Source organism: Saccostrea cucullata, unplaced genomic scaffold (genome assembly GCF_032062105.1).
Source record: "Saccostrea cucullata isolate Sc308-1 unplaced genomic scaffold, CSIRO_AGI_Scuc_v1 ctg65, whole genome shotgun sequence".
Taxonomy (NCBI): Eukaryota; Metazoa; Mollusca; class Bivalvia; order Ostreida; family Ostreidae; genus Saccostrea; species Saccostrea cuccullata.
The window spans coordinates 265,783-292,122 of record NW_026938807.1 but is presented as its reverse complement, the minus strand read 5'-3'; the positions used below and the strand labels follow the sequence as shown (position 1 = coordinate 292,122).

The 26,340-nt window shown below is 35.0% G+C and overlaps 1 protein-coding gene across 1 annotated transcript; it reads right to left on the bottom strand.

Moving 5' to 3' along the window:
• Positions 1-773: 773 nt before the first annotated feature.
• On the bottom strand, positions 774-5,304 carry LOC134251413 (probable tRNA (uracil-O(2)-)-methyltransferase). Its single transcript, XM_062733821.1, has 11 exons — positions 4,919-5,304; positions 4,330-4,456; positions 3,726-3,933; positions 3,445-3,513; positions 3,248-3,355; positions 3,065-3,136; positions 2,674-2,780; positions 2,294-2,477; positions 1,756-2,077; positions 1,404-1,520; positions 774-1,038 (listed from the first exon to the last, which is right to left on the bottom strand). Exons 1-11 carry the CDS (start codon positions 5,289-5,291, stop codon positions 824-826), a joined length of 1,902 nt encoding a protein of 633 aa, XP_062589805.1. The 5' UTR covers positions 5,292-5,304; the 3' UTR covers positions 774-823.
• Positions 5,305-26,340: the final 21,036 nt, after the last annotated feature.

The window sequence follows — 26,340 nt, the reverse complement described above, 5'->3', positions numbered from 1 at the left end:
TCCATTGCAACTCCGAGAAAAAGCTAAGATACAGTCTTTACAAATCGACAAAGCTAGTGCTGTCCCGACAGAGCTGAAACTTCCTGTGGAACATTTAAAAAGTTGTATAAAAGAACTCCGCATTTTAATATTCTCGATTTCCAAAAAAAAAAAAAAAGTTCAAATGTTTAAAACAAGAGTCCAATGGATGTTGAGGGGAACCAGGCCATGGCAGGTTTAGTCCAATAGAAACTGAACTCTTGCCAAATGTCTCATACATATAAAACAGCTTTGGTTGAAAAAGGACTCATATTTATTACATTCATTCAATTTCACTCATAGAAGTTCGGAGTTCTGAAGATAAGTAAACTGCATAATTATGACATACTGTAAAAGCAAATGTTTGTGAGGGATTAAATTTCATTTATTTCGTTGTTTGCAATCAACGAAATTATATCCCACACGAAATTTTTATATGACTATTTAAAAATACGGTTACTAGTTTTCAAAACGACGAAATTAAATGCCCATGGACCTAATTCTGATGAAATATTTCAAACAAACGAAATTGTATCCCCACAAAAATATGTGCTTCAACATTCTCATTGGACTTAGAGTATGACTGAATTTTATTTTTTTTTTTACAGAGGGGTATGTGTTTGTTACAAGTTCAAGAGAGAGCAAGAGGGAGAATAATTTTGATGTGAATGCAATCACTGTGGAGAGTTTGAACAATGTTGTATCAAATCTGATGTTTTAGATTCTTTTTGGTTGAAAACAATTTATGATCTAGCAATGAGTAAAACAAATGTAAAACAAATGACACAGTAAATCTTTAACAATGCTATTTATTGGCTGTTTCCATTATTTTCATGTCTTGTTTTCCATGAGCAAAGTGACATTTCTCTGCTGTTAGTGGACAACCATCAGGGTGATTGTTATAGAACCAGCACTGTACAGTTTTAAAATGTTGACTTTTATCCTTCTTTGATAACTTAGAGTGTTTGCTGTATGGTTCATCCAAAGTCAGATCCCTCAATTGAACTGAGCCGCCAGACACTGGAAATGTTAAGAAGATATGTTTACCAATGCAAAACAGGGAAGTGTTGATAATGCATAAACATTGAAGACATTTATCATTTATTCCAACAATCAAATCTCATCACTGTAGCCTAAAAGGAAAACGTTTTATTTAAATAGACTGCTAAGGCTTCCATCTATCAAATTTCAACGATTCCATCTCACCACCCTAAATTATAAAAGAATCTACTATTTAAAAAATATTTGAAGGTCCATTAACTCAAGTTTAGCCAACCGATACATATTTTTCTGTTTATATTAAGAAATCACTCTGCTGAAAACCTGGAGATAAGAGACAAAAACAAAAAATAATAAAATTTGATATAAACAAAAACCCTTCTCACCATTAAATACACTATTGTGGTTCCTAAGCAATGTCTGTAGTCCACCACACTCTGACTTCAACTGTTTCAGGACATCCTTATCAAACAGTTTCACAACATCACCAAGACACTTCTTGCCTATAATAGTGGAGATTCCGAATTGCAAGTTCTTAAGAATTGATGGAATCTTGTTTAAAATATTGATAAAACACTTTTAAAAATCTAAAACACATGCAACATCGGGAAAAAATGGGAGATGTATCTGCAATCATTTATTTACTATAAATAGAGGAAATACTTAAAGTTTGAGACCCTGGTAAAAGCACTCAATCATTACTACATGCATTCTTCCTTGTGTGCCATAAGAACCTACCTCCTTTCCTCCACACCCTTCCCCCCTCTAACTGCCTCTCCTCACAGTCTGGACTGTTTAGTAACACATCAAACACCGTCCTCACAATGTGATTCACAGTCTCTGAAGCCACAGTTTTACAGTTACGTGACTTCTCTTCACTCGGCCGTGGGGTAAATCCTACTGACCAGGCATCGTCTGTCTTCTGTTTTTTGGCTGGGATGCCATCACTGTCTGATGACAATGACCTTGAACTTCTTAACTTTATGTAGTTTGCTATTCTGTCATCAACAAGGTTGATTTCTTCAGGCTTATAATTTCTGTTTTTACCAATGAAACAAACCTTAATCAAAAGAAAAAATGTTTATTTACTCAAACCTTATAGGAAAATATGTCAAATATCCATGGAAGCGGTTAAACTAGACTAATACTGGATATAACCCTCAAGAGCTAACAAATTTCAATTATGCATTGTTAGTTTGACATAAATATATTTTAGAGGTTCAAAAACTGTCTTTTGTCATAAACGTGGCAGTAACATGTAACAAGAGAAACTGACTCGTTTTGTGGATGGAATTCTTAGAGTATCCTCCATGACAGTGAAGCCGCACACCTCCCCGACCTCACGCACAAAGTTCAGGTACGATCTGTAGTTACTCTCGTTAGCCTCCCTCTGGCTGAACTTACGATCAAAGTCAAAGTGACAGCAGGGCAGGACAAAATAACTACACCTATAGGAGGACCTGAAAGTAGGAGCCCTTATGTTACACTATACAGTCACATCAAAGGAAGGATATCACCTTCACTATATTTTACAGGTAAATGAAACTCAGATAGAATAACTTGGTGCTATCTAAGAGCACACTGGTACAGGGAAATTAAGGGAAAAGTTTTCAAAATCACAAAAAACATTAAAATTTAACTTTTTTCAAATTTTACCTTGCAGCTATGACTGGAATCCACGGAGTTAATTCATCACTGTGATTTCCAATAAGCCAATCAAAATCAGGGAAAGTACTCTCTGCTGATGGTGTAATACTCTCTTCCTGGTCAAAAATACAAATATACAATTTCATGATAGAATAGTTAATACCCAGAAGTTACACTAATCCACATGTAACTCTGTCCTGGGGAAAGCCTTCATCACACAGGTCCGTAAGTCAATATCATTCTAGTGATAGAACATTCTTAATCATACACAAAATGATTCTTTGTGAACAAAGTGCTCGTATCATATATTTTAATATATATACATGTATATATTTTATTTGAAAAGTTAACTTAATATTCTGATCACTAATTTATTTCAACTTGTCAGACAATGACTAACCTTCAGTTTAGTTTGATCACCATAGAGGTCCCATATGTTTCTTTTCCTTACATCTAACCCCAGACCAGGATGCTTTAAAATGTATGAAATACAGTTACTTATATAGAATTACTCATCAATTTTTTGTATGATTTGTCTTCATTCTTGCTTTTGCTTTGTTTTTTTTTTAAACTATCAATTTACCCCTTCCGACTGGAGAATATGAACTAGTAATCCATTTCCACATCCCAAGTCCACAAAACTCTGTAATTCTTCACGATTTTGCTCCTTCCTTTGTATTTCCCATATGATCTACAGAATTTACATCAATATTACAAAGAAAAGCAACTCTTGTTTTAAATTAGAAGAAATATGTTTAATACATGGTCAAATTTACCCACTAATAAATAAGTGGCAATAGCAACATCTTCATATACAAACTTCTGTGGATCTGTTTTCTCTGGCCATATCTGTAGAAAAATAAGTAGGTAATTAATTATTAAAGCATGTAAACAAATTGTACCTGATTTACACATGCAAATTATATGTTGATGTCGTAAACTTCCTAAGAGATGTTTTCCATACATAGAATACTTATATGTATTTTCTATTTATTTGAGTGTATTAATTAGTATTAATGACTTTGAAAATATACAATGATCATTCAGTATGAAATTCAAACCTTGACAAACTTCCTGCCATATTTGTCCTTGAGACTGTTGTAGAGTTGGTTGTACCTGTCGACAGGGACCAATCTAAGGGAAGTAACTGAGGTTCTGAGATTTTTCTCAGAACTCCAATTGACTAGTTTTGTCAACAAAGTTGTTCTTAGCCAGTCAATATACCCATTCTCTGACTCGGCTAATTTAGTGTCTGTATTTAAGATTATCCTGTAAATATGAAAAAAAAATAGAAAAGTTAACACCTACTGTACATGGTAATTTACAAAGTGAATACAAGAAATACAGTAAAATTTGTCTTATATACTGGTTTTATAGAAATATTCCAGATTAGACAGTATGCATGCATTAAATTTACATTTTAAAGAACTGAATTTACTGAATGGTACTAAATGTTTACACCCTATGAAGCAAGATTGCAAGATTTAGGAATACAAAATATGCATACTATACATCCTTCAGGTAATTTATGTTGCAATATGTTGAAGCTTCATATTTCCTCACAAATGCTTTAAATACAAGTACTAAAGAATATATATTGATATTTTATTTTCCTGATCACTTTTTATTACCATTTTAAATATAATCTCTTCCTTAAACACATACCATGTTTGATTGCTTTCATGTTTAAAGCACAACTGATATGGCACTGCAACATTTTTATCACAGTCCCCCTCACTATCTCTCTTGTGATGATTAACTGGTAGGAATGTTGCACTTTTATTTCCAAAATCTGATAATCAATTAAAAAAAAAGCATTAAGTCCCTTTCGTACATATTATGATTACCGGTACATAAAATTAGAAATAAGCATGTTACCAGTCCCTGTGATTTAAATTAAGTTTTTGAACATACAAAGAATAAAAGCTTCATTTTTCTTGGAAATAATTATCATGGAAGACACAGTTCCATATACAATTAAATACCTTTATTCACATGTATTTAGGATATAAAAGTGACTGTGGATCTATATATTTGTACTGATCAATTTCATCAGAGAGAATTTTATTCTATTATGATTTTAATATTGATTCATTTTAGACATTTATCTATTTAAGACAATTATATATGCAACATATGTCACCAAATAGTCGAAAAACTAATGTTAACAGTTCTCTTTTAACTTGTTGAATAATTTGCAAAGGAGACACAAATGAGATCTAATATGTATAATTTCTGGCATTTTTCACAAAACCTATTATAATGGCCTCTTTTGTTGGTATTTGGTTCTGTTGTTTGTAGAAAAATTCTCGAATAATAAAATAAAACTTCATATCCACCAAAGATGAGAGGGGTGGAACTTCTTCTACTTCATCAGTTTTATGTGTTGGTTGGTAGTTTCTGGACGATAATAAACATCTGTCTACAAAACTGTGAATGTCGGTCTCTCTCGTGCTGTCTTGATACACAACTTTTGAACCACAAAGTCGCCGATTTACAACATGAGGTTTGTTTATCCAGATAGTTAATGCATCACAGAAAGTTACAAAACTACCGACTGTTGATTTTTCACCGACCTTAATACATTTAAAAGCGTCTAAACAACGATTAATTTCACGATATTCCATATTTCACTTCCAATTTTTGTTTAGGAAATAAACATTGCTCGCTAAAATAAGAAGACATAGTTACATGGAATGGATGATTTTTTCCCGGTATAATCACAAGAATGTGCAAAAAACCCTCTTGATTGTATATGCATAAATTTATCACGCAAGCCAATCGATTGATCATTGTCATTACACCAAAAAAAAAAAAAAAAAAAAAAAAAAAAAAAAAGAGAAAAGAAAAGAAAAAAAACTCCATTCAAATTGCAGATGAATTTCATTATATATCTTAGAATGTAAAACTTTAGCTAATGTAAGAAAGGGCAATTATTATTCTCACAGGCCGAATGTTATTTTTATTCACGGAAATTATGTCAACTTCAAACGAAAAAATGCTGAAAAAAACCTTGTATGTTTATCCAAAAATTTTATGCTGCTGTCTGTCCTCGATATGTTTTCCCTACTCTTATTTTTTACCCTTAATCTTCTGTCATGTACCTCTGACCAGACTGTATATATTGTATATAATGTATATATAGGTTATTCATGCACATACCCCATGTACCAGTAGGTTGGTCTGGGTGAAATAAACTGAACTTGAACATTCTTTTCATTCCACAAATTCACGTGCTACAGGCCCCGCTTCTGTCTCTATTTGTCCCGCCCTGCACGTGATATTTTTAAAACCACGCATATCGATGAACCAATACATGTATGTTGAAATCAAGACTTATGCATAGGTCACATTTAAGCCGATGGTCGGGCGACTAAAGAAGGTGTTGCAGAAACTCGCGATTATTCCCTATATATCGAGAGGGACATTCAAACACCCCGTATTTGTCTAAATATGACCAAGGAAATTAGTGTTAAATCCGGGACAAAGATCAAAGCGCCTCCGGGCAGATTAATTATAAATTGAACAGGTGTCAAGGACTTCAGAGTTAAAGACTTGAGTAAACATTTATCTCTGGACGATACAAATAATTGCTTAATTGATTGATAAATAACTCTATTGTAAATATTATGTAATTGTATGTAATTTGCTGTTTTGTACATTTTATTCAGTTATCGGTTGGCTTTCGCCAAGACAGCCACGCTGGACAGCGCTCTCGTCCGCTATATGGCGGAGCCTGTCCCCTTTGTTAATAAATCTGTTAAAGCTGCATATTGGAGTTCCGTATTATACATTAGTGTAGTGAATGCACAATTTAGACGGTTATATTTGGGGAGAATCCGGTCCTTCCCGCCCTCTCATTGCCAGTGAGTGTCTACCCAGTGACGCTAATTCCCCAAAATCAGCGTAATGGAGGTTCCCCGACCGGTGTCGCATAATATACGTTCCGGGTAACTTGGCGTTCCGGCCGGAACGCTAAATACCCATAATATTGGTTCCGGGCAATAATAAACGTTCCGGCCCGCGTAAGATTGGTTCCGGCCGTAAAAAACGTTCCAGGCAACCAAGCACCCTATTAAACTCTATTTATATTTAATATTGGCTGTTAATTTTAATTTTCTTCTTACTTTTATACCTTCGTATATGATACAGCAGGATTTAATCGTAAGACATACATATATGTTTACATTTCAAGTCAGAATATGCGGTCTTTTTACCAGAGACATTATATATTTATTGATGTCTCTGATTTAGATATTATATTAATCCATGAAATTCCAGTTGATTATTTTGATTCTTTGTAAACAAAAGAAGGTGTGAAACTTGTTTACATTGATATACCCCCGTCGTGCTGTTTTACGACACACTTGGCTTCTATCGATAGGAATAATTGCTCAGTCTTGCGAATCGCCGTAAGTACACATGACCACCCTGATCAGATGATATTGGTGATAGATTAATTATATTGGTGTGTTCCCCGAACGTCTAAAACCTATATAAACAGTATAATTATCACACTCAATTAAGAGGCCCTCTGAGGGGCACAGGTAGGGTTTACCTGTGTTACCCGTGTCTTTAACTGTATGAAATACCTGCATTTATATGACTGTTTCAAAGACTTGTAAGTTATATTGGAAAAATCTTAGCAATTCCTAAAAAATGAATTAAATGTTGTTCAAATTTTTAGATATTTTTTACTCAAATATTAAAAGTATTTATTAAGTATTTTAGTCAATCTATATCAAAAATCTTACCAATAATTCCTATAAATTGAATTAAAATGTTTTTCAAATGTCAAAATATTTTTCTACTAAATTTTTTTAAAAGTATTTATTTTAAATTTATAGTATAAAACTACCTTCACTTCATTAGAAAAAAGTTTATTTTATTGTGCTAATTGATCTTGACATAGTAGATATATTTTATTTTTATTTCAATACATCCGTTGAATTCTTTTATTTTTTCATGGTACTTAATAATTTTCATGTCCGTTTTAGCTAAAGTTTTAAGCATTTACTCTGAATATATTTCATGTAATAACAATTTATCATGTTCAAAATTGTTTTAAGTCTCCATGATAAAACTTAAATCATAAGATTTTTAATTTTATTTTATGTATTTATGAAAACATACAAAGAAGCATACATTTTTCATTCAATAATTGAAAACAAATCACTGTACTGTGAATTATGAAAGAATTTCCACTAACAACATAAATTATGAATAATTGGTATTGAGACTGGTTAGATCAGTTCACTTTGAAATTTAGATAAGACTTCTCCTGTGATGGCCCATTTTACACCTGTCCCAGCCTCAAAATCTGAGCTTATGAGATGAGATATTAAACGCAATAAATGTGAAAAAAGTGCTAATAAATGTATAGAATTGAAGTGATATAAACTCTGCTTCCCATATTAATATAAGATATGAAAAGCTTATTAAATTAGTACCAAAATGTAGTTTTAATGAAGATTGCTGAAAGTGTTTCGTGTATTTCAAAAATTAAATTTTGTAAATAATAAACTTGTCATCACTTTACATACATTGTGTCATAGTACTTGTAATGAAATGTATATGAAAAAACACTTGAAATATAGTAATCTAATCAAATAAATTATGGTTTGGTACATATTCTTTCTCAGAAAAATAAATATTCTATTTAGAGTAAAATTATATTAAATCAAGATAACTTTCTCAGAAAAATATATATATTTGATTTAGAATATTAAATCAAGATAACATAGGTAAACTCTACCTGTGCTCCTTAGAGGGCCTCTTAATTGAGTGTGATAATTATAATGTTTATATAGGTTTTAGACGTTCGGGGAATAAACCATTATATTTACGATAAAATACTTTAATTATTAGGTAATATATTAATTTCCTTACAATTTTTTAAACACCCATACATGTAGTTGCTTTTTTTTAAACCAAATATATTAATAAATTAAAATACAAGAACATAATGGGAAACGAGTGCATGCCGGATCTAAAAAGGGAATTTATAATTTAATTAAGCAATTAATACGAAGGAAAAGTGTTTCCCTTTTGTTGATTATTTTTCTTCGTCAGGTGAAGTTTTTTTTTTTTGAATTTTAATGTTACATGTCAACAAAACATGCACATAATCAACTTGGAAATGTTTCAATGACACGGCTAAAAACTTTTGAATAAAATTCAAATCATTTTTATTTATGCACTTAAGTACAAGACTTGTACATTTGTATTCATTCGTAAAAATAACACTGAAGAAGAAATGTATTACAGACACAGATCTGTATTTTACTATTTACATGAATATCATTGTGAAGTCTGCTCACCCCCCCCCCCTTCCCCTGCAGTGAACAATAGACAAAAAACTTGATCTGCTTGGTATGAAATTTTCTATATTTTAATTAACAATTTGTTGAATGTGTTCAACAAACAAAGGAGTCTTAGTGGGGAAGGCAACCGCGAACGTTTGTTCTATCGCCTACCTGATTTTTCAAAAGACATCTTTGAATGACTTTTCCTATATATAGATATAATAGATTTTTTTTACGAACTTTCAAAAACTATAATTATTTGGAAAAGAAGAAAACATTTCTCTTTAATTCTGATAAAACGTGTATTTCCGCTCTAGAACTCGATGGGAATGTAAAATCTTAATTTAAAATGAAAACCTGCAGGCATGCTTATGAAGCTATCTTAGGACTAAAACATCTCTTAAGACGAACTTACGACATATCTTAGTCTTAAGTGAGGCCATCGAAGCTATCCTATTTTAGGAGACCTCCTAATCTTAGTCCTAACTTTAAGATGACTGCGGACATGTCATATCTTAGGTTATTTTAAGAAACGCTGGTGTCAGGAAAACAATTAAGAATGTTTTTCGTTTAAAAAATCAACTATTTACTGTAAATTAATGATTTCTTTAATGAGGTAGCGAGTATGCAAGTGGATCAAAATTTAATTCGATTGTTTTAACTAAATTCTTTAAATAATTAAGGGGAGCTAACACCCCGCCCCTTCTACATCTATACATGATGGTAACTTGAAATAGGTAGTTCAGTAATTGCAACCCGGAACGTTTATTATGAGCATAATTTTTGGTTCCGGACTAACTTAGCTTCGTAAAAAAAAATGGAAAAGAAACAACTAAGTAGCTAAAATATATGAAATATCTTTCAGTAATTGCAACCCGAAACGTTTATTATGGGCATACTTTTTGGTTCCGGGCTAACTTAGCTTCGTCAAAAACTGGAAAACAAACAACTAAGTAGCTAAAATATATGAAATATCTTTCAGTAATTGCAACCCAGAACGTTCATTATGAGCATAATTTTTGGTTCCGGGCTAACTTGGCTTCGTCAAAATTTGGAAAAGAAACAACTAAATAGCTAAAATATATGAAATATCTTTCAGTAATTGCAACCCGGAACGTTTATTATGAACATAATTTTTGGTTCCGGGCTAACTTAGCTTCGTCAAAAACTGGAAAAGAAACAACTAAGTAGCTTAAATACCGGTATATGAAATATCATTCAGTTATTGCAACCCGGAACGTTTATTATGACCATAATTTTTGGTTCCGGGCTAACTTAGCTTCGTCAAAAGCTGGAAATGAAACAACTAAGTAGCAAATAGATATGAAATATCTTTCAGTAATTGCAACCCGGAACGTTTATTATGAGCATAATTTTTGTTTCCGGGCTAACTTGGCTTCGTAACAAAATGGAAAAGAAACAACTAAGTAGCTAAAATATATGAAATATCTCTCAGTAATTGCAACCCGAAACGTTTATTATGACCATAATTTTTGGTTCCGGGCTAACTTAGCTTCGTCAAAAATTGGAAAACAAACAACTAAGTAGCTAAAATATATGAAATATCTTTCAGTAATTGCAACCCGGAACGTTTATTATGACCATAATTTTTGGTTCCGGGCTAACTTAGCTTCGTCAAAAACTGGAAAACAAACAACTAAGTAGCTAAAATATATGAAATATCTTTCAGTAATTGCAACCCAGAACGTTTATTATGAGCATAATTTTTGGTTCCGGGCTAACTTAGCTTCGTAACAAAATGGAAAAGAAACAACTAAGCAGCAAAAATATATGAAATATCTTTCAGTAGTGATTGCAACCCGGAACATTTATTATGACCATAATTGTTGGTTCCGGGCTAACTTAGCTTCGTCAAAAACTGGAAAACAAACAACTAAGTAGCTAAAATATATGAAATATCCTTCAGTAATTGCAACCCGGAACGTTTATTATGAGCATGGTTTTTGGTTCCGGGCTAACTTAGCTTCGTCAAAAACTGGAAAACAAACAACTAAGTAGCTAAATTATATGAAATATCTTTCAGTAATTGCAACCCGAAACGTTTATTATGAACATAAATTTTGGTTCCGGGCTAACATAGCTTCGTCAAAAACTGGAAAAGAAACAACTAAGTAGCTAAAATATATGAAATATCTCTCAGTAATTGCAACCCGGAACGTTTATTATGAGCATAATTTTTGGTTCCGGGCTAACTTAGCTTCGTCAAAAGCTGGAAATGAAACAACTAAGTAGTAAATAGATATGAAATATCTTTCAGTAATTGCAACCCGGAACGTTTATTATGAGCATAATTTTTGGTTCCGGGCTAACTTAGCTTCGTAACAAAATGGAAAAGAAACAACTAAGTAGCAAAAATATATGAAATATCTTTCAGTAATTGCAACCCGAAACGTTTATTATGAGCATGGTTTTTGGTTCCGGGCTAACTTAGCTTCGTCAAAAACTGGAAAACAAACAACTAAGTAGCTAAAATATATGAAATATCCTTCAGTAATTGCAACCCGGAACGTTTATTATGAGCTGGTTTTTGGTTCCGGGCTAACTTAGCTTCGTCAAAAACTGGAAAACAAACAACGAAGTAGCTAAATTATATGAAATATCTCTCAGTAATTGCAACCCGAAACGTTTATTATGAACATAATTTTTGGTTCCGGGCTAACATAGCTTCGTCAAAAACTGGAAAACAAACAACTAAGTAGCTAAAATATATGAAATATCTCTCAGTAATTGCAACCCGGAACGTTTATTATGAGCATAATTTTTGGTTCCGGGCTAACTTGGCTTCGTAACAAAATGGAAAAGAAACAACTAAGTAGCAAAAATATATGAAATATCTTTCAGTAATTGCAACCCGAAACGTTTATTATGAGCATGGTTTTTGGTTCCGGGCTAACTTAGCTTCGTCAAAAACTGGAAAAGAAACAACTAAGTAGCTAAAATATATGAAATATCTCACAGTAATTGCAACCCGGAACGTTTATTATGAGCATAATTTTTGGTTCCGGGCTAACTTAGCTTCGTCAAAAGCTGGAAATGAAACAACTAAGTAGCAAATAGATATGAAATATCTTTCAGTAATTGCAACCCGGAACGTTTATTATGACCATAATTTTTGGTTCCGGGCTAACTTAGCTTCGTCAAAAACTGGAAAACAAACAACTAAGTAGCTAAAATATATGAAATATCCTTCAGTAATTGCAACCCGGAACGTTTATTATGAGCATGGTTTTTGGTTCCGGGCTAACTTAGCTTCGTCAAAAACTGGAAAACAAACAACTAAGTAGCTAAAATATATGAAATATCTTTCAGTAATTGCAACCCAGAACGTTTATTATGAGCATAATTTTTGGTTCCGGGCTAACTTAGCTTCGTAACAAAATGGAAAAGAAACAACTAAGCAGCAAAAATATATGAAATATCTTTCAGTAGTGATTGCAACCCGGAACATTTATTATGACCATAATTGTTGGTTCCGGGCTAACTTAGCTTCGTCAAAAACTGGAAAACAAACAACTAAGTAGCTAAAATATATGAAATATCCTTCAGTAATTGCAACCCGGAACGTTTATTATGAGCATGGTTTTGGTTCCGGGCTAACTTAGCTTCGTCAAAAACTGGAAAACAAACAACTAAGTAGCTAAATTATATGAAATATCTTTCAGTAATTGCAACCCGAAACGTTTATTATGAACATAATTTTTGGTTCCGGGCCAACATAGCTTCGTCAAAAACTGGAAAAGAAACAACTAAGTAGCTAAAATATATGAAATATCTCTCAGTAATTGCAACCCGGAACGTTTATTATGAGCATAATTTTTGGTTCCGGGCTAACTTAGCTTCGTCAAAAACTGGAAATGAAACAACTAAGTAGCAAATAGATATGAAATATCTTTCAGTAATTGCAACCCGGAACGTTTATTATGAGCATAATTTTTGGTTCCGGGCTAACTTGGCTTCGTAACAAAATGGAAAAGAAACAACTAAGTAGCAAAAATATATGAAATATCTTTCAGTAATTGCAACCCGAAACGTTTATTATGAGCATGGTTTTTGGTTCCGGGCTAACTTAGCTTCGTCAAAAACTGGAAAACAAACAACTAAGTAGCTAAAATATATGAAATATCCTTCAGTAATTGCAACCCGGAACGTTTATTATGAGCTGGTTTTTGGTTCCGGGCTAACTTAGCTTCGTCAAAAACTGGAACACAAACAACTAAGTAGCTAAATTATATGAAATTTCTTTCAGTAATTGCAACCCGAAACGTTTATTATGAACATAATTTTTGGTTCCGGGCTAACATAGCTTCGTCAAAAACTGGAAAAGAAACAACTAAGTAGCTAAAATATATGAAATATCTCTCAATAATTGCAACCCGGAACGTTTATTATGAGCATAATTTTTGGTTCCGGGCTAACTTGGCTTCGTAACAAAATGGAAAAGAAACAACTAAGTAGCAAAAATATATGAAATATCTTTCAGTAATTGCAACCCGAAACGTTTATTATGAGCATGGTTTTTGGTTCCGGGCTAACTTAGCTTCGTCAAAAACTGGAAAACAAACAACTAAGTAGCTAAAATATATGAAATATCCTTCAGTAATTGCAACCCGGAACGTTTATTATGAGCTGGTTTTTGGTTCCGGGCTAACTTAGCTTCGTCAAAAACTGGAAAACAAACAACTAAGTAGCTAAAATATATGAAATATCTTTCAGTAATTGCAACCCAGAACGTTTATTATGAGCATAATTTTTGGTTCCGGGCTAACTTAGCTTCGTAGCAAAATGGAAAAGAAACAACTAAGCAGCAAAAATATATGAAATATCTTTCAGTAGTGATTGCAACCCGGAACATTTATTATGACCATAATTTTTTGTTCCGGGCTAACTTATTTTTGTCATTAAGTGGAAAAGAAACACCAAAGTAGCAAAAATACTTGAAAATGCACTCAGTAATGCTAACCCGGAACGTTAAATATGATCATATAATTTTGGTTCCGTGCTAACTTATCTTCGTCATAAAAAAGAAAGAGAACTTCAAAGTAGCAAAATAGTTGAAATTGCGCCCAGTAATGCTTATCCGGAACGTTAAATATGATCATAATTTTTGTTCCGGGCTAACTTATCTTCGTCATAATGTGGAAAAGGAACTTCAAAGTAGCAAAAATAGTTGAAAATGCGCCCAGTGATGCTAACCCGGAACGTTAAATATGATCATAATTTTGGTTCCGGGCTAACTTATCTTCGACACAAAGTGGAAAAGGAACTTCAAAATAGCAAAAGATTTTTAAAATAGCTCTCAGTAATAGTCACCCAGAAATATGACCATAATTTGGGTTCCAGTCTGAGTTATCATAGTCAAAGATTGGAAAAGACAGACAGACAGCCCGAAATACAGGTATACAGACAAAAAACCTTTGAGCTATAGGAAAGAAATTTTAAAAACCTCCTATGGCCTAAAGAAAGCCCTAAAGATTTTGAGGTCAAAGGTCAAGGTAATGAATTCATAAATTATTTTTAACATTTTCGTTTCCACGCGATATCTATGGAGAGAAGCCTTTGAGCGGAATTTTATACCACAACTCCCTATGTCCTAATTATGAGGAAGGCCTCTAAACTATTGGTTTTGAGGTCAAAATTCCAAAGGTCAACATCGTTAATTCATATACATGTATTTGTATATTCTTTCTGGGTGTAAAACTTTCATTTCTGGCCATGGACGATATCTCAAGAAGCGTTTACGATTTTGCAATGAAATGTCATTCCATAACTCCCTAACACACACCCGTCTTAACCCCCCCCTCCCCCTTCGGTTCGTGCATGCTCTTCTTTCCGTAATGCGGGGGACATAGATTCTCTGAATTAGCTTGTTTTATAAATCATGTTTGCATGACCTTGGGTATTATTGAGAACATTTTAAAACATTCTTTCTATACACTTGTATTTCCATGTTAGCTTCTGTTTTCCCAAAAATCACTCCACTTAGACACTTGTTTCCGCTATCCCAGTTGGTTCTACGGATCCATTTTGTTCTGTATGTATAATATTTTAATTAAAAAATATAATTTTATTCCCTATAAATTGTGGTCCCGTCTTACCTTCAATTGCCACGATTTGTGCAGACAAGCATCTACAATATGCCATGATCCTGCTACGTAATTTTCTTCTTTTCTACAACAGTGATGCTCCAGAAAAAATAAATAGAACTCTATTCCATGTTTTGCAAATTAATAATTAAAAATCAAATAAAACTTTTACATTTTCGCAACTGTTATAATTGAAACTCTCCCATAACAAAATGTTGGAATATTGATAAACAACTTTTCATTTTGTGGGGCTGTTGAAATATAATCTCCATTTTCTTTTAAATTGGAGAAGGGGTTTTTAAAACAAGTAGCGCAGCTACATGAACATTATTGCAGTTTACCTTTAACCTACATGTACCTGTGTAAATGTGCATTTTTTTAACCTTCATGTAGTTATTCAATATTTTTCTCCGAAGCAGTTGAGATTATTTCAACATAATGACATTGGCGTCAGAAGCAAATTGAAAGGGGGGGGGGCTTAAGTGAAAGAAAAAAATCAAACCTACAAAAAAATTCTTGACAAGCAAAAAAAAGAAAATGTGTCAATTGTCTAAACACGAAAATTCTATTTCGTGGGGGTGGGGGTGGGGGGGGGGGGGGTGCACGATAGAACGTCTTCCAGTGCCAGTATTTTTCCAAACACTACCATGTCCCCTTTTTAAAACTCAACTGCAACGTGTCGGTTGAAAAAGTGTGCGTGTGTGTGTGTGTGTGTGGGGGGGGGGGGGGTTAAACCTACGCCCCAATGTACGATGTCTATATTATGTCTATTTTTGCAACAACAAAAAAAGTGGGGGCTAAGGCTCCCTACCCCCACCCCCTCCGGTTCCGACGCCTATGAATGACATGTATAAAACGATCATATTTTTACCAACTTCATCGTGTTTTATGTATTCAAACACCCATGCAGAAATAATTTTTTTTACCACATATCTTAAGCGGTTGGTGGTTAGGACATTCCTCGAGGTAACACTAATGTGCATTTTAATTCCTTTAAAACAAACAAATGGCAAAAAAAAAAAAAAAAAAAAAAAAAAGACGAAAGAAAAGTAAAAGAAAAAAAATGATTTTTTTTAAAAAACTTGATCGTATTAAATAAAAAGCCGAGCCAGTTAACATATATTGTCTTTACTTTTCATATCTCAATTACTATTTTTTTCTTCCGACGATTAAAAAAATTATCATTTTCATTAATTACACGTGCTTGGCTTTTTGGGTATTAAAGGGAATAAACCATACTTGTATTCTTATGTTTTCATGTTTATTTCACTACAGAATAAATCACATCATCATGAAATACATGTACTGTACCTACATGTAGTATAAAGATTAATTTAGAAGAAAATAAACCATATACGTAACATTCTTCAACAGTGAATCATATACATATTTCAAATGGAATATAAACCATATTATCATGCCATTTCATCAATAATATCTAATTATGAAAAAAAAATCTTTAATTATGAGGAATGGAAGCCGTGTTTGAGCCTCGACTTGGTGAAATGTCAACATGTGTAATATCATTTAAACAGAGAATTTCATTCCGTAAATATATAATTATCAGTATTTGTTCTTTACTTTTATCGAATTCTGAAATAAAAAAATTATCAATTAATTAATTCTTTGACATTGTGTTTCTTTAAATGTTAGTCTTTCGTAATCCCGGTCTTAAACTGTTTTTCTCCTAACTATGCTCTTTACCTGTCTTTACGGGTTTGCGTGCATTGAAGCGAGAGATTCACACCTGGCATGCACTAAATAAACAAAAGGAATTGAGTTGTGGATAACCGATTTGTATACATAAGATAAACAAAGCCTGAAAGAGTATCACCAGGCTATTTATTCATCTATTTTTTAAAATTGGTAAGTACAAAACATTGCGCGACGCACGAAAATAGAATGTCGCTGCGTCATGCTAAAACCTCAAGAAAATCAAGAAAAACCCCACTACTTCCATGACTCAATGTGGAATGAAATCTGGACAGATACCGCGATTCGAAGATTGAACTCATGGCCGGAACCTATATTACAGTAAAATCCGGAACCAATATTATGATTTTAAGGTTCCGGCCGGAACGCGAAACACCCGGAACGAATATTATGCGACACCGGATAAATTTTGTGCGCACACCATCGCAGATGCGGATCTTTGGCTCCAAATGTTCAAGCTGTATGGATCATTTCGGCAATGGACAGATGTAGAAATCTTAAGAGCTTTCCCATTGTTTTTAGAACACTCGGCCATTGTGTGGTATATAGGACTTAACGCGGAAGTTAAGAGTAATTGTGAACATCTATTCAGTGCCTTCTTAGATCGTTACGGACCAACTTATTTTGATAAAAGTGATGCTATACAAAATTATTTCCACGCAAAACAGAAGCAGAATGAGTCTGTATCATCGTATTTGGCTAGACTCGAAAGATACGCTCTATGGGCCGGAGAAGGAGCACACAGATGCCTGAGCGCCGCGCTTACAAATGGACTGCGCCCAGAACTCCGGCAGGATTTTTATCTACAGTACCATATGTACCAGGATCAGGACAAACCAGATGCAGTGAAAGCAGCCCGACATTCTGAGGGAATCCGCCGCTTCCGAGATGACATCGAGCGGGAGAAAAAAGAGGAGATAGAAAAAGCTGTCATCGATGCCTGTGCTAGTGCAATAGACAAACTACAGCTCCCAAATTCAGTCAAAGGTATGTGTGATCAAGATGAAAATAAATGGAGTAGCACTAACTTTGATTCAAAATTCCAAAATGTTCAGATGAAAACTAAACGTAACTCTGCTCAAAAATGGCAAAATCAGTATACTCAAAGTGTAGCAACTGTGTCAGGTGTTTCAAATTCAATCAAAAATGAACGAAAAATGAGTCAAAATGAACATTTGAAATTTGTACATGATTTCTTTCAGAAGCTTACAAAAGCATCTCAAGTTCCAGATAACTCAAAACAAAACAAAATCCCCCCTACATTATCTGTGGATTCAAGCAGCACTGATAAATGCAAAGTTAGTGTAAAAATTGGGGATCAGATCTTGCCCGCTTTGGTTGATAGTGGTGCTGGTATTTCTATTCTGCGAGAGTCCTTGTATAGAAGGTCACAATTGTCAAAGCAATTTAAGATTACCAAACCACAGTTTTACATGGTCAGAGGTGTCAGTGGTTCAGTCATGAGAGTAGTAGGAGCAGTGTCCCTACCAATTCGCATAGGAAATCTAGACATGGTGCAAGAATTTCACTTAATTGAAGATTTAGGCATGTCAATTATTCTCGGTCGAGATTTTCTGAGAGCGCAAAAAGCTAACTTAGACTTTGCTAACCAAACTTTAGTATTGCAGGGTGGTATGACAGAAGTCCAACTCTCGGACACTCAGTCTAACGAGGATGCCTTAAGTTTAGTCAAAGTCATAGCTAAGGTTACTTTGGTCCCAAGGTCACGCACAGTTATACCTGTTAAAATTAAAGATATCCCAGAAGGTCACGTGACGGGTGTTATAGAACCTAAAGCTAGCCTAATTGGACACAACAATGTCATGGCCGCTAGGTGTCTGGTTCAATCTCAGTCAAAACGTGCTTGTATTGAGCTACTTAATCCGACAAATGCAAATGTTGTTTTACCAAAGAATTGTGTTGTTGGTAATTTCTCAAGAGTTGACAATAAAATGGTGTTAGGTGAACTTAACGACTCTGCTGTTGACATAGCAGTCGCGTCAAATACAAATGAAGACAATAGTCTATACTTTCAAAAAGTTGCACGCGAGCTAGGCGTAGATGTAAATAATTCTGACCTCTCTGCAGAACAGAAGAGTCAGTTATTGACAATGATAGGACAAAACAGGGACGCTTTTGCTAAAGATGTTTCAGAGTTAGGTAGTTGCAATATTTATAAACACCAAATAGAAACCGGCGATGCAAAGCCCATAAAACAATATCCGTACCGCGCAAATCCTAAAGTTAAGGAAGAAATTTCAAGACAAATTGACGAAATGGAACAAAACGGCTACATTGAACAGTCTATTTCGCCGTGGCAGAGTCCTGTCGTTATGATGCCTAAAAAGAATGGTCAGCTGCGGTTTGCTGTAGACTACCGGAAGTTAAATGCTGTTACTCGACCTATTACTTGTCCGTTACCGCGCTTGGACGATGTTTTAGACACCTTGGGAGAAAGTAAAGCTCAAATTTTCAGCGTTCTAGATATGAGGCAAGGCTTTTGGCAGATAGAACTAGATGAAAACTCAAAACAAAAAACGGCGTTTGTAACACACAGGGGCGTTCATCAGTTTACGCGACTTCCGTTCGGACTAGCAAATAGTCCGGGCACTTTTTCAATTGTCATGAATGAGGTTTTGCGCGATTTAAACTGGAAATGCGCTCTTGTCTATGTTGACGATATTCTCATATTTAGCCGCACAGTTTCCGAACATTTACTTCATCTGTCGGCTCTTTTTAACAAACTTCGAGAAGCAAATCTAAAATTAAATCCCGCAAAGTGCAAATTCGCATGCAAACAAGTCGAGTATTTGGGTCACGTCATTTCAAAAAACGGCATTGCGGTTGATACTACAAAAACAGATGCAGTTCAAACATTTCCGCGACCAACAAATGTCAAAGAGGTTCGCATGTTCATGGGGCTTTGCAATTATTACAGAAAGTTCATTAAAAATTTTGCTAAAACTGCAACACCCTTATATCAATTATTAACGAAAGATACAAAATTTCAATGGTCTGAAGAGTGTCAGACAGCTTTCGAAGCTCCAAAACAGAAACTTGTCTCTCCCCCAGTTTTGGCTTACCCAGATTTTGAAAAAGAGTTCATTCTAAACACGGACGCCTCGGGTCATGCCATAGGGTACGTTCTGGCGCAAAAAGATGCGAGTGGACGCGAACGCGTAGTAGCTTACGGTGGCCGTGCGCTTAGGCCGGCGGAGCGTAAGTGGGATGTCAAAGATCGCGAATGTTTAGCACTCGTCGAGGCGATCAAACAGTATCATGTGTATCTTGCGAATGCAAAATTTCACGTCTATACAGATCATATTGCTTTGCAGTATTTGCACAAAATTAAAGAGAGTACAGGTCGCTTGGCGAGATGGTCGATATTTCTTCAATCTTATAATTTTGAAATTCATTATCGTCCTGGCAAGGTCAATCTAAATGCAGATGCGCTCAGTCGGCGAGTTTATAATGCTGAGCCAGTTCCGGTAGAAGCCGTTCAGTCAAACGACACGCCTCCAGAAGTAGGTTCAGTTGAACCTGACATTATAGACGAAGAACCCGGTGTTTTAGCAGCACTTTTTGACGCTGAGAAACGGTACGCGAACTTAGATCCAGTTCAAAATTTGCTACAAACCACTACTTTAAGCGGTGAGCAAATCCGGAATGCTCAAAGTGAAGATGTCTCTTTGCTTCCCTTGATACAGTACCTTGAGAACGAAATATTGCCCGATGACAAGCAGGCCGCAGATCACTTACTCAAAGAATCTAATCACTATATTATGGATGATAGAATACTGTTTCATTTGTACCATCCAAGAGGGAAAGGTCACTTGTCCGAGCGTGTAATAAAACAGCTCGTCGTACCTAGAAGTTTAAGAGACGACATCTTAAGGTCTTACCATGACTCCCTTATGTCAGGTCATCCCGGTCATGAGCGAACATACAACAATATTCGCCTCAAATACTTTTGGAAGCGCATGTGGGAAGATATTAAAACTTATGTACAGACTTGTTTAGATTGTCAAACAGCTAAAAACAATCCACACGCGCGAAAAGCCCCACTTCAACCGCTTCCTGCCGAAGGTATTTTCTCGCAAATGCATATGGACATTCTATGTAACTTGCCCAAAACGACTGAAGGGTACAACCAAATTCTACTCGTCGTTTGCTCTTATAGCAAATGGTGTGAAGCATTTCCCCTTACATCTGGATCGGCTTCTGAAATCGCGCGCATTTTGTATGACAATATCATTTGCCGCTACGGTGCGCCGCGCTCCTTTGTAAGCGATAGGGGACAAAACTTCATGTCAAAAATTATCAAAGAATTGTGTGATATATTTCAAATTACTAAAATCCAAACAAGTAGTTACCACCCCGAGTCGAATGCTGCCACCGAACGCATGAATTCTATCATCGCGCAAACTCTCAGAATTTACTGTGATAAAAATCAGACAAACTGGGCAAAAATCCTACCTAGCGTTATGATGTCCTACAGGACAACTGTAGCTACTCAGTCAACGGGATATTCGCCGTATTATCTGGTATTCGGTAGAGAGGCTAGGATGCCTATAGACGTTATGTTGAGGCCGGATGCAGTTCAGAGGGTTGGTCGAAATGCCGAACAAGAATTTCAGTCTATCTGTCAAGACCTTTCTATTGCTCGTGAAATTGCGTCCCAAAATATCCAAAACGCACAAAATAAATACAAAGAACAATTCGATAAGACTACGAAAGAGCCTGCTTTTCAAATCAACGATCGTGTTTGGCTCTATTGCAAGCGCACAACTCCTGGTCTCTCGCCAAAACTCACCAAAAAGTGGGTTGGACCTTATTATATTTGTGACGATTTCGGCAACTACGCATATCGTTTGAGACGCTGCTCTGACCATAAAATTCTACGGGCATCAGTCCATGCTAATCGTCTGAAAGCCTATTATGATCCAGCCACCCGCCCGACCAATCCTCCTGACAATGTAGACGAACGTCAAGATCTCAATCCCGAGGAAATCGACGAGGTTCCTGATCAGCCGAATACACAAAATGACAATCCAACTGCCCACAGACAAAACGACGGACAAGCTCCAGTTGTCCAGCAAAACGTACAAACTCCGTCAAATCAAACGCAACAAAACGATTTTTATGACATAGAAAAGATCATCAAATGTAAAGGCCAGGGTAGATCATTGCGTTACTTGATTAAATGGAAAGGTTATGATGAAAAAACATGGGAACCTCGTGAAAACTTACCACATGAGAGTTTGCGACAATTTCATTCAACGCGTACCTTGAACAATCGACGTAGGAAACGCAGGCTCAGATCGTAAATGAAAATCATAATTGCAATTACATGTTAATTTTAATTTTCTTTTAGATCCAGTGTTTGTTACTAGTTGGAGTGACCACCCACTTTTAGCATTCACTTTGATCTTGTAAGAGACTGGTCATCTTTTACAGTTCATTTCAAATTCTGTTGTCTTATATTGTTACCAGATAATTCATTGATTTTCATTTAGGTATCTGAGTTTAAAAATAATCAGTATAAAATATTTTACAATAGATACGAAAGTTAGCTAGTATAAACGTTGAAATCTGAAATAATTTTCTGCTTAATCCTTCGATAAAACTCGTGCGCTTTGACTGGACGTTTAAAATTTTTCAAAAAATGCAATAAATGAGACAATTTACCATTTTAGCAGTTGCTTTGTTAGGTACTTTTGCAGTTGATTGGATTCTGTAGCTCAATTAAAGGGTGCTTTATCGTGCAGAAATATATATTTCTTCCTTCGAACATGTTGCCCTATTTTCAAGAACATACTGTATATAGTCTAGTCAAAAAAAAGTGTGGTATAGATTTGATTCCTTTTTATAACCCTATACCCTGCATTTAATGTGCTGTCCATGTTTCATAAATGTAAATAAATTTATACAAATAAGGTTTTGGTTAAAAAAAAAAAACAAGAAAGGAAAGAAAGCTATATTATTATGACCCTCTCTAAAAAAAATTGTACTTTGATTATAAGTGTGCTTAGTTACTTTTTATTAAAATTCTGACACAGTTTTGCACAAATTTTGGCATACATTTTATCATATTTTGTGAATTAATTACAGCTACTCCATTAGTACTGCTAGGTCACACATTCCTCACTGTTTGATGCTAATTATTCTATTGTGTCTTGATATTCTACCCGTGTGTTTATTGTGTGTACAGTTATGTTTTTACCAGAAATGAGGACATTTCTTAGCCGGAGGAGGACCAAATATGACCAAGGAAATTAGTGTTAATCCGGGACAAAGATCAAAGCGCCTCCGGGCAGATTAATTATAAATTGAACAGGTGTCAAGGACTTCAGAGTTAAAGACTTGAGTAAACATTTATCTCTGGACGATATCGGTTGGCTTTCGCCAAGACAGCCACGCTGGACAGCGCTCTCGTCCGCTATATGGCGGAGCCTGTCCTCTTTGTTAATAAATCTGTTAAAGCTGCATATTGGAGTTCCGTATTATACATTAGTGTAGTGAATGCACAATTTAGACGGTTATATAAATATAGATACAGCTACGTAGAGGACTATGTTTACGGCGGGTATATCCTGCTTGATACAGCAAAACACTTTCGTCATTTTGCACGAAAAAGGTTGGAACAACAAAAATCACAATAGCTAAAGCAGTAGTTTGAAAGATGTACTGTAGACATCGTGCGAAAGTATTTTTCGTGAAATAAAATTGCGTCCCATAATCACACTGTTGGTGCTACATCCAAGACATTTCATTTCTTTCAAATCAAATCTTGACTACTAACTAAGAGACCAGAATTATTCAAAACTGCAATAACTACAGTATGTAAAAAATTAATTATTTAAACAATACAGTAAATTATTTTCCAAGACAAAACTAAATAAAGTATTAGTTTTAAGTCAAAGCATATCAAGGAAAATAATTTTATCCTGCATATAGTTATTACTCATGACAATTAACTTCTTGACATTCTCTCTCTTTCAAAAATATATAATTTCATTGCACTACCATTACATATGGAAAAAAAAAATAGAGAAAAAAATATATATGCAAAAATGACCCATTCCAGGATTGAACCCATTCTCTGATAAACGTACGAGTTGGTAACCAACCAGCATATCAACCAGACCAATTCGGACACGATTGTTTTCCAGTGTTATTTAATGTACACAATTTGCATTTCGTTTGTATCTAATAAATTTTTATTCAATTTTTGCGTTTTTCAAAATTGTGCCTCTTTGAAACAAAAATCGGAGATGGCAGTTTTGAAGAAAATTCCTGCCTCTTTGTGTATATATCAAAATTATTTTGTTTCAAGGAGGCACTTTTTCAGAACAATGGGGATTCCCTAATCAAAACGCGGAAAATCTTATATATTTTGCCTTGAGACTAATTTTCACATCATTTTGTGGCAAACTGGAAGTCAATACGCAGCTTCCAAATATTGTTTCTCGTTGTGCTTTATATTGATGCATTTGAAAAAAAAAATGAGTTTCTGCAACAAAAAAATTCTTCTTTTAATATGCTACACATTTAGGGAAAATAACAAAAGAACTGCAACACCCTCTTTTTCTGGTCTTGTCGGCTGAAAGAACATGATCGGCCGATACAGTATCGGGCGAAACGGAGCAGTCACATTAATTCCTAGGGACACCGATGACTTGGATAAATAACACAATTTTTTTCTTTATAATTCAGCAATATCTTTTCATAGATTTATATTCAGATAGATGATGCGAGTAATGTTTGCGAGGCAAAGTGGCAGAATCGTATAAAATTGTGACTCAGTATTGAAAATGTGTGCAAAATTTTGCATGGAATTGCATAAAAACGACAAATGGTGCAAATCTAAGCAGCAAAGAATATTTAAAATTTCTTTATACCTTACGGATTAATTATTCATGTTATTTCCGTTCAAAAAAAAAAATCATATCAATCCATGTATCCTTACTAGGTTAAATATTCACAAGTCGGCCAATCGTCGTCCGACCATCGAGCTCTGAGCTACAGTTTGATTTTAAGCGTCGGCCGAAATTTTAAACACCCTTATTGTCCAACGACGGACGACCGACTTAATAAGCTGACCGCCGATGGTCGGATGATGATCGAAGGTTGGTCGACGGATAACTTCAATTGAAGGAATCGGCCACCGACGAATAAAAAATTATAACTTGGACCGATGGACACAAAATTGGTCGGCCGACAAAAAAAGAGGTCAAAATCGGCCAAGACAACGGCCGATGAACTGACGACTGTCACCCGAAGAATCCCATTTTTGCTTCAAAACCCGTCGGCCGTTGCTCGTTTTTGGAAATGTGACTGGGGTTTTATGCCTAGGTCACATTTAAGACGATAGTCGGGCGACTAAATTTTTCTGGTCTTGTCGGCTGAAAGAACATGATCGGCCGATACAGTATCGGGCGACAAAGAGCAGTCACATTAATTCCTAGGGACACCGATGACTTGGACAAATAACACAAAAAATCTTTTTTTCTTTAGAATTCAGCAATATTTTTTTCATAGATCTATATTCAGATAGGTGACGTGAGTAATGTTTGCGAGGCAAAGTGGCAGAATCTTATAAAATTGTGGCTCAATGTTGAAAATGTGTGCAAAATTCTGTATGGAATTGCATAAAATTGACAAATGGTGCATATCTAAGCAGCAAAGAATACTTAAGATTTCTTTATATCTTACGGATTAATTATTCATGTTATTTCCGTTCAAAAAATTTATATCAATCCATGCATCAAAATTTTGTTTGTGTTATGGATCCTTACTAGGTTAAATATTCACAAGTCGGCCAATCGTCGTCCGATCATCGAGCTCTGAGCTACAGTTTGATTTTAAGCGTCGGCCGAAATTTTAAACAACCTTGTTGTCCAACGACGGATAACCGACTTTATAAACTGACCGCTGATGGTCGGACGATGATTGAAGGTTGGTCGGCGGATAACTTCAATTGAAGGAATCGGCCACCGACGCATAAAGAATTATAACTTGGACCGATGGACACAAAATTGGTCGGCCGACAAAAAAAGAGGTTAAAATCGGACAAGACAACGGCCGATGAACTGACGACTGTCACCCGAAGAATCCCATTTTTGCTTCAAAACCCGTCGACCGTCGGTCGTTTTTGGAAATGTGACTGGGGTTTAAGTATTCGTACACTTTGTAATTTTATGTCGGACAAAGACATTGGAAATGGACGTATTAATTAAACAATACACACAAGACTTTTAAAAATAAACTCCAAACAAATTCTTTAATTATGAAATAGTTTCATAAAAAAAAAACAAGAGGCCCATGAACCACATCACTCACCTGAGTAACACTGGTGATGCAGTTCTTTACCAGATTTCCCCTCTTCTTATATCTATTGTGGCCCCTTACCCCTTCCCCCTCCCCACCACCATCCCCGTCTTGATTTTAACAATTTAGAATCTACACCACCCCAGGATGCTTCCACCTAAGTTTCAGCTTTCCTGGCCAACTGGTTCTTGAGAAAAAAAATTTTCCTGTATATTTCTATATAA